At 58.4% G+C, this 8,832-nt stretch overlaps 2 protein-coding genes across 3 annotated transcripts in view; both read left to right on the top strand.

The window, feature by feature from the left end:
* Window positions 1–8,832, top strand: part of LOC109383645 (ubiquitin carboxyl-terminal hydrolase 36-like) — a 36,076-nt gene that overhangs the window by 23,970 nt on the left and 3,274 nt on the right. Inside the window, exons 10-13 of the mRNA XM_019644246.1 lie at window positions 4,691–5,371; window positions 5,943–6,073; window positions 7,694–8,260; window positions 8,702–8,829. Of these exons, the coding sequence (XP_019499791.1) occupies window positions 4,691–5,371; window positions 5,943–6,073; window positions 7,694–8,260; window positions 8,702–8,829 (1,507 nt within the window). The remainder of the gene's footprint in view (window positions 1–4,690; window positions 5,372–5,942; window positions 6,074–7,693; window positions 8,261–8,701; window positions 8,830–8,832) is intronic.
* Window positions 9–3,801, top strand: LOC109383729 (ubiquitin carboxyl-terminal hydrolase 36-like). 2 transcript variants are annotated; one of them, XM_019644409.1, is made up of 6 exons: window positions 9–932; window positions 1,374–1,558; window positions 1,810–1,911; window positions 2,498–2,613; window positions 2,994–3,144; window positions 3,529–3,801. In XM_019644409.1, exons 1-5 carry the CDS (start codon window positions 601–603, stop codon window positions 3,123–3,125), a joined length of 867 nt encoding a protein of 288 aa, XP_019499954.1. In that variant the 5' UTR covers window positions 9–600; the 3' UTR covers window positions 3,126–3,144; window positions 3,529–3,801. The 2 variants fall into 2 exon arrangements, with proteins under 2 accessions (XP_019499954.1, XP_019499953.1); XM_019644408.1 differs by having other exon boundaries at window positions 1,371–1,558.

Below are 8,832 nucleotides of genomic sequence, written 5' to 3'. Positions count from 1 at the left end.
CTTTCCTACGAGGCCCCCTCCCGGGCTGAATACCTGAGGCTTGTGGTGGCTGGAAATCGGTTGCTTAGGGAAGTTTTCCCCTGTACCACACTTGTATTGCAAATGAGAAATGTTCGAGTATGCAAAAATACTTTGAGCTGTGGTGACAAGAAACTAAGAGATATGTAATGGCTTATTAACTTGGATCTTATGTGGATTTGAATTTCATTGTTAGCCTGTCTTTTCTAATGTACAGGTAACTCGTGTCTGCCTGAGATTCACAGGGGGAGCCTTAGCTGAAAGGAAAGGGGGCCGAGGGTGGGTGGGAAGGAAGACGTCGACCTGCGTTGGAGCAGCCTGTCCTCACTGCCCGACTGTCCTTTCAGGGCCGTCTCACCTGCTCCCAGACCACCCAGCCAGCTGAAGCCCTTCCCTGGCGCCCACCCTGCGACACCGCCCAGTAGCCCCCAGCCTCTCCGGACATCAGGCCCACAGAACTCCACCTCTGCTCCCCTGCCTCAGGTCAATGGGGGCTTCAGGGTCCCTCCATACCAGCTGCCGGAGGCCAGCGCGCGCCCCCAGAGCCTCCATAAGAAGAGGAAAAGGAACCGCTCGGGAGCGATGCAGGAGGGGGGCGCAGAGGCCGGGGAGGCAGCGACCCCTCCCGGGAAGAAGAGGAGGAAGAAGAGGAAGCGCCCGGAGGACTCAGACTCCACCCCGCTGCAGGAAGGGCAGACGCAGGGGCAGCGCGGGGGCCCCGAGGGCAGGAAGGCGGGCCGGGCAGAGCGGCTGGCGGACAGGCCGGAGGAAGAGGGCGGCCAGCACCTGGCGAATGGCTGGCAAGTGGGGTGCGGGACAGGCGGCCCCCACGTGAGCAACAAGAAGAGGAGGAGGAAGGGCACGGAGGGCTTGGGCAGAGAAGACTGCCTCCACCAGGGCCCACCTTGGCACAGGTGAGAGCAGGAGCGAGACAGCCTTGCCCCTACCGACATCCACCCCATCCGCTCCCGGGGGTGTTGTCTGGAGAGACGGTGTGCCGTCTCCAGACTAGAACGTGAACGTGTCGTAAGGGTCTCAGTGGGACGGTGAGCGGGCGGCAGCATTCCAGACCTGGCCGGCACCGCGTGTCCAGGGTGGTCACCTGACCCCAGGCTGGCCAGGCTGCGGTCGCATCCCCCAGTTCGAGGGACTCCTTCGGTCAGGATTAGAAAGGCAGTTGTGCTCGTCCCTCTAACGTCCCTCATGCTTACCTGGGGCCGTGGACACCAGCGCGCTTCGTGCCCCGGGTCAGGTTCGGCGGCTGCCGGGCAGGGCTGAGGCACGTGCCGGCCGGAGGCAGGGGTGGGCTGGCCCTCGTCCGCTCGGAGCTGACTGTTGAGTCTGCTTCCTGGTAGCTGCCCTCCTCCGGACGTCCTCGAGCCAGAGGCCACTGCAGCTTCTCCAAGGAAAAAGAAAAAGAGGAAAAGGAAGCAGGAGTCACGGCAGGAAGCAGCAGGGAACAAGCGTGCGGAAGGCTGGCAGGGCGCCCGGCAGACGGGCTCTGCCTCCCCCGGGAGCGGCCCCTCGCCCGCGGCGAACGGTCAGTGTCCGGGGACCGTGCAGGGTGCGCCTGGGCGGGGGACACGCTGTGGGGGAGGGGGCTGCAGGCAAGTGCGCGGCCTCACCCCCAGCGACTTAATCACCAGCGCCCTTGTCGGGTGGCGGGACAGAGCTCACTTTCTCATCTTTAAAGCATTTACCATATGTTCTGGGATTCTGCTGTAAATAAAAGGTGTGGGATCTTCTCCGCAGTGGTTTTTTAAATGTACGTACATGTTTCTGTGCTTGTAGGGCTGGAACAGGCTCCTCTGCTATCCTGGCACAGAGAGCGAGAACCTGACGTGGTCCAGGAGTTGCTCAAATACTCATCTGATAAAGCTTACGGGAAGAAAGGTACCTAGGGGTGGGGGCGCCCAAGTGGCGGCTGGGGTGCCAGGAGCCTGGAGTGCAGGAGTCAGTTGCTCGACTTTAAAGATGGGAAGGGGATTAAATGTTGTCATCCTCTCTGACCCCCACGGCCATTGCACAAAGGTCAAGAAGCCGTCCCTGCGGGTGGGTTTTGTCTGGAAGGATCCAGAATAGCTTCTCCTGGGCCCATGGGCAGGAGGTGCCCCTCTGGGCAGGCCAGGCCAAGGGGCAGGGAGGGGACTGAAACACGGGTGCAGCACCCGTGCGTGAGGTCTTCTTCAGAACGTTAGTTTTAGAATTCAGACGTGGAGAAACAACATCAGCTCTTTGTTTTTCAAATGAGGCCGTGGGTTTATGGAACTAACCTTCGTGGGTTGTGTTAACAGAGAGTTAACAGTACTTACTTTAAAGTGACAGAATCACGGACTGTCATGCACTCTGAGATCCCTGTGTCCCTCCCCTGTCCTCCTCTACATGGCCATTTTCACCAAAAGTTGGCACTCAGACATTCTCAGTAATGAGGGTAGCTGGGAACCCGCAGAGGTGCCCACACGCATGTCTGTTGTTGTAGTGTTGACGTGGGACGGTGAGGTGTCTGCCGTTAGCCAGGATGCTGTTCAAGACAGCAGGTTGGCCCGCATGGCCACCGTGATCGACGACTGGGACGAAGAGGTCGATCGCGGGAAGGTACAGTGTGCAACCCGACTGCCACGTGTGCCCGGGCCCTCAGGGAAGCTTGGCTGAGGGCCAGGCCAGGGGGTACTTGACCTTTCGGGGCCGTGTGAAGTCGCAGCAGTGTTATAAAGTGGTCGAGGGCCAGACTAGAGCCAGAGGCCCAGGTTCTGGCGCTGCGTGGCCGCTCGGAACGTCATGTGGCCATGACAAGACATCGGTCCCCCATTTGCGTCTGTTCCTTCAGCAGTGAAGTGGGGGGCCTCCCACAGGCCATGTGAGGAGTAAATCTGTGGGTTACATAGCTCTGGGAGAGTCGTGCCCGCACATAGGAGCCCCCGGGGCCAGGGGAGAGCCCTTTGTGGGAATTGTGACACCTGTGATTCTTGATACAGGAAAAGAAAATTAAAAAATTTAAGAGAGAGAAGAAAAGAAACTTCAATGCTTTCCAGAAGCTTCAGAGTAGACGGAACTTTTGGTCTGTGACTCATCCAGCCAAGGCCGCCAGCCTCAGCTACCGCCGCTGAGTCGCTGCTGTCAAACCAAGTCAGTTTGGGGGTGAATGTGTGTGTGTGTGGTGTGTGTGTGGTGTATGTGTGTCCTGTGTGTCATGAGAGTGTGTGTGATGTGTGTGAGTGCGAGTGTCGTGTGTGTATAGTGTGCAGGTGTGTGTGGTGTGGGCGTGAGTGTGTGTGTCATGTGCGGTGTGTGGTGTGTTTGTGGTGTGTGTGAGTTTCGTGTGTGTGAGTGTGGATGTGATGTGAGTGTGGCGTGTGCACACACTGGTCACTTGCAGAGGAGGACTGTGCTGTGTCCCCAGGCTCCATCTCGTGTCCCATGTTGCAGTGTGTTGGCCGCGCATAGGAATGGGGGTGCTGGGACTCTTGGGGTCTCATTTCTCTGTCAGGACCACTGTTGTTTGCTCCACAGACTCCCAGAAACGGAGCGTCCCTTCCTGGGAACTGTCCACCTGGACTGAAGAGCAGCCTTCTTGCAGACTCCGCTGGCTCTGTCACTCCCAGGCTCCGCACTGTGAGCCTGCTATGAGAGGACCACACGTAGAGGCTCCGGCTTCTGGAGATCAGGACCTCTGGGGACACAACAGGCATCGTGACAAACCACACAGTGACTGTGGAGCAGGCGGCTGGGACCTGACTGCAGTGTCTGGTCCGGGGCCCTGGGAGAGAGCAGGGGAGGACGACGGCCACGNAGCCACACACGGTAGCTTATGGCAGCCCACTGCAGCAGGGGACTCACAGCCGCCCAGCTCCAGGTTGAGCTGTTGTTCACCATCTTAGCTGTAGAGGGCAGTGTCACTGGCTCTCATGTGGGATCCGAACTGGGTCCCTGCTGCTCAGAGCTGGCGTCCCAAGCCAGCTCTTGACCAACGTGCCACTCGGCCGGCCCTCAACAGATAGTTTTTAAGCACAGACTCTACAAGACCCGGAACTTGTTGAGAGGTTTGTAATGGTGAACAGTCCATATTCAGGCCTCTGGGGCATTTGAACACAGTAACAGATTTAGACACAATTGTAAGAGTTCTGTGCAGTGGAAGGATGAAGCGCCTAGCTTAGTGTGGTATTGTTCATTTCAGCGACTACTACAGACAGCGTAGCTTACAGAAACTGGATACAGTGAGATGGTTGCTAGTCAAACCTTACCGACCTTCACTGACAGCATAATTTAGGATGCTCGAGACCATAAGGTTCAGGTGAGACTGACTGGTTTCTCCTGTGCTGGCCAAAACCAGTCAGAGGAAAAGACCAAAAGGAGAAACACATTCATTGGTGGTTATGTTTAAGTGATGGAACTTTGGTCAATTTTTTTCCTTTGTAGTTTTTTGTATTTCTCAAATCTTGATGAAATGTACTGCTTTCATAGTAAAGATGATTATAAAGATACATCCCCATATGTACACAACTCACAAGATACTAAAATTGTTCAGAGCAGTAACCATGTTTCTACAGTGTGTCCATATAAATCAATCGCCCTGAGGTGCCTGGCAGAGACCCTGCCCACTGCTAGTCTGTGCTGCCCCCTGGTGGGAGAGTCGCCGGGTTCTGATCGGGTCCCCTGCTGTGCTGTCTTGTAGAGACTGGACCCTGCGGCAATGAAGAAGACGCAGAGCACTGAGGAGACGGGTGCACCTGTTTCCAGGAACGGCTCCATGTCGGGCCTGAAGTCGCAGAATGGATACGCTCCGCCAAAGCTGCCCTCGGGGTCCCCGTCCCCCAGACTCTCTAAAACACCCACACACCTGCCGACCATTCTGGATGAGCCTGGAAAGAAAATCAAGAAATCGACTCCTCTACAGCACTTCTCCCCAGCTCTCAAAACTTCTCAGGGGTTCCATGGTGCCAGCGACCCAAGCGGCAGCCGGTCTGAGGGCCGCAGGCCAGGCTCCTGGGACGGCAGGGGCTCCATCCTCTCTACCTCACCCAAGCTCCCGGCTGCAGTGACTGCCAATGGGCACGGGCCCAAGGGCGCCACCGAGGGCTCTGACCTCGAGAGGGTGGACTCCAGCAGTTCCAGCCCGGAGCATTCTGCCAGCAGCGACCCCTCCCAGGCCCCCCAAACCCCCAGGAGTGGAGCCCGCTTCCGTGATTCTCAGGGAACAACTTGTGCTGCTACTGGCCCCTCCAGGGCACTGCCGGGTGGAGAAGACTCGAAGGCGGCGAAGCCGAGGTCCCCTGTCCTGAGCAGCACCACCCCCGAGCCCGCAAACACCATGTCTCCTCCTCCAGCCAAAAAACTGGCCCTCTCTGCCAGGAAGGTGGGTGTGTGGGAGTCTCATCGTGGGAAGCACACGTGTCAGTAGGGGTTTGGTTTAGGGGAGTGGGAAACTGTGGGCCCCCCTCGAGCCAGCAGAGCAGGCCTTTTCAGGCCTTCCCAGGCATCCGCAGATGACGGGCTGTGCTGGGATGAGGGCCGGGGTTCAGGGAACTCTGACACCCATGTCAGTGCATGTGGCGGATGGAGGCGAGACGGCAGGTCTCCCTGCCTGTCTGTGGACGAGGAACGGGACCTCCTACAGGATTCTCCGCGGGAGGACCGGGCGGCCGGTGCCTCTGGGTGCAGCTCGATGATGGAATGGTCGTGCTGAGATTTTTGTTGAAATTTCCTTTCTTTTTTCCTTTTTGTTTCTAACCAAAAACACTTCTGATTCTTCTTCTACCATTTCCCACCCCTCACTTCCCCTCTTTTTTTCCTCCTGTCCCCTCATCCTGCTCTCTGGGCTCTTTTATTTTTTTTTATTTTATATTTTTTTTTACATTTATTTTCCCTCTTCACTCACGGCAACCTTTTTTAGACCACCAAGTTTTTATTTATGTCAATAACTGCAGGCCAGCACCCTGCGGAGGGCAACCGGCAATGACCTCCATGCACCTCCCCCCTCACCATTCTCCGACCTCACCTACCCCAGGAAAGCCACTCACCCCGCCGTCGCCTGCACCCGGCCTGTCAGCACAGCCAGGTAAGCGCGGGCACAGGCTCACCTGGGCCGGCCGCTTCCCGCGTGGCTCCCGTGCGCTCAGCTGGCGAAGAGCTGCAGGGTGACCGCCCGCGGGATGGACAGGGGCGCAGCTGGACAGGTACAGGGCGCCGTCCTGCACCCAGTTCTTCCCGTTAGCACCTGGCCAGCAAGCTTGGCTGCTCAGAGGCACTTGGGTCTCTGCAGCCCTGGGTCCCTTTGCCTGCCTTCTCCGTCTGCCTGCCACATCCATGTGGTGACCCCAGGGTGCTGTGAGCCGATCTGTTCTGTGGCCCCTCCGCAGCCCCAGGACAGGACCCCCCAGAAGGAGAGAAGGGCAGGAGCTCCAGAGAGACCCCAAGTGGGCTTAGGAGCCTGTGAATTTGGTGACGGGCATCTTGCATCTCCCAACAGTGCTCCCCAGGCTCGTCTCTGAGTGGGGCGGGCTTTGTTTCTTTCGTCCCCAGAGCCTCCCTGGGTGGGGACCGTCCCCTGCTCTGTCCACTTTGCGCCGGCTGCTCCAGCAGGGCCGGAGGTCCTGGCCCGCCTCCCGTTCCAGTGGACACACGGTGCTCACCTCCCTTAGTGTGTCGAGTGGCAAAAAGCTGCGAGTTCCTGATAAGTGGCTGTCAGCCTTCGGCAGCTGGGGGGGAAGGAAGACGCGGCGAGGCCGTGAGGTGGTTTGGTGTCGGCCATGGTCAGGGATGCGCCCTCCCGCCCCTCCACTCTGGCCGCCCTCCCGCACGCTAGGGGGTGCTATTGGACCAAGGTTCCCCCTCACCCAGCACCCCACGGCCTCTGCCTCTCACACTTATCGCACCGCTGTACCTGGCACAGTATTTTTGCATATGCCAGGTCCTTAAACATTTAAGGGATTTATTGGGTGTTCTGTTTCCTTGACACACAACATTTTTTTAAAATCCCAGAAAACAGAGTAGTAAGATGTCGTACAGTTTGTATGGCCGTTGCAGCTTATTCTGGTTTAGATGACGATAAAAATCCTTTTTGATTCAGTCACCTGCTGAGATAGGCATTATTGTCAGTCACTGACGAAAGAGACAGTCGTGGTTCGGAGTAGAGAGTTCATGTTTCCGAGGTCACGCAGCGAATTGGACATACATCCAAGAGTCTGACCCGTCTAGACATGGCTCTAGATCCCATCCGTCACTCACCTGGCTGTAAATCTGTTTCCTCGAGTTTACTGAGCCCCGCATTTCAGGGGGAAATCCCAGTGGAAGATGTCTGGGCCTGCACGCGCCTTTCCAACGAGGCCCCCTCCCGGGCTGAATACCTGAGGCTTGTGGTGGCTGGAAATCGGTTGCTTAGGGAAGTTTTCCCCTGTACCACACTTGTATTGCAAATGAGAAATGTTCGAGTATGCAAAAATACTTTGAGCTGTGGTGACAAGAAACTAAGAGATATGTAATGGCTTATTAACTTGGATCTTATGTGGATTTGAATTTCATTGTTAGCCTGTCTTTTCTAATGTACAGGTAACTCGTGTCTGCCTGAGATTCACAGGGGGAGCCTTAGCTGAAAGGAAAGGGGGCCGAGGGTGGGTGGGAAGGAAGACGTCGACCTGCGTTGGAGCAGCCTGTCCTCACTGCCCGACTGTCCTTTCAGGGCCGTCTCACCTGCTCCCAGACCACCCAGCCAGCTGAAGCCCTTCCCTGGCGCCCACCCTGTGACACCGCCCAGTAGCCCCCAGCCTCTCCGGACATCAGGCCCACAGAACTCCACCTCTGCTCCCCTGCCTCAGGTCAATGGGGGCTTCAGGGTCCCTCCATACCAGCTGCCGGAGGCCAGCGCGCGCCCCCAGAGCCTCCATAAGAAGAGGAAAAGGAACCGCTCGGGAGCGATGCAGGAGGGGGGCGCAGAGGCCGGGGAGGCAGCGACCCCTCCCGGGAAGAAGAGGAGGAAGAAGAGGAAGCGCCCGGAGGACTCAGACTCCACCCCGCTGCAGGAAGGGCAGACGCAGGGGCAGCGCGGGGGCCCCGAGGGCAGGAAGGCGGGCCGGGCAGAGCGGCTGGCGGACAGGCCGGAGGAAGAGGGCGGCCAGCACCTGGCGAATGGCTGGCAAGTGGGGTGCGGGACAGGCGGCCCCCACGTGAGCAACAAGAAGAGGAGGAGGAAGGGCACGGAGGGCTTGGGCAGAGAAGACTGCCTCCACCAGGGCCCACCTTGGCACAGGTGAGAGCAGGAGCGAGACAGCCTTGCCCCTACCGGCATCCACCCCATCCGCTCCCGGGGGTGTTGTCTGGAGAGACGGTGTGCCGTCTCCAGACTAGAACGTGAACGTGTCGTAAGGGTCTCAGTGGGACGGTGAGCGGGCGGCAGCATTCCAGACCTGGCCGGCACCGCGTGTCCAGGGTGGTCACCTGACCCCAGGCTGGCCAGGCTGCGGTCGCATCCCCCAGTTCGAGGGACTCCTTCGGTCAGGATTAGAAAGGCAGTTGTGCTCGTCCCTCTAACGTCCCTCATGCTTACCTGGGGCCGTGGACACCAGCGCGCTTCGTGCCCCGGGTCAGGTTCGGCGGCTGCCGGGCAGGGCTGAGGCACGTGCCGGCCGGAGGCAGGGGTGGGCTGGCCCTCGTCCGCTCGGAGCTGACTGTTGAGTCTGCTTCCTGGTAGCTGCCCTCCTCCGGACGTCCTCGAGCCAGAGGCCACTGCAGCTTCTCCAAGGAAAAAGAAAAAGAGGAAAAGGAAGCAGGAGTCACGGCAGGAAGCAGCAGGGAACAAGCGTGCGGAAGGCTGGCAGGGCG

Source organism: Hipposideros armiger, unplaced genomic scaffold (genome assembly GCF_001890085.2).
Source record: "Hipposideros armiger isolate ML-2016 unplaced genomic scaffold, ASM189008v1 scaffold_87, whole genome shotgun sequence".
NCBI classification, from domain to species: Eukaryota; Metazoa; Chordata; class Mammalia; order Chiroptera; family Hipposideridae; genus Hipposideros; species Hipposideros armiger.
The sequence above is the reverse complement of the archived record's forward strand: the minus strand, read 5'-3'. Positions and strand labels throughout refer to the sequence as shown.

Bases quoted from the DNA above. Each gene is read 5' to 3' on its own strand.
- LOC109383729 (XM_019644408.1), top strand. From the start codon at position 601: ATGCAGGAGGGGGGCGCAGAGGCCGGGGAGGCAGCGACCCCTCCCGGG. The intron at 933-1,370 runs GTGAGAGCAGGA...TCTGCTTCCTGG, and splicing joins CAGGGCCCACCTTGGCACAG to TAGCTGCCCTCCTCCGGACG. The intron at 1,559-1,809 runs GTCAGTGTCCGG...CTGTGCTTGTAG, and splicing joins CCCCTCGCCCGCGGCGAACG to GGCTGGAACAGGCTCCTCTG.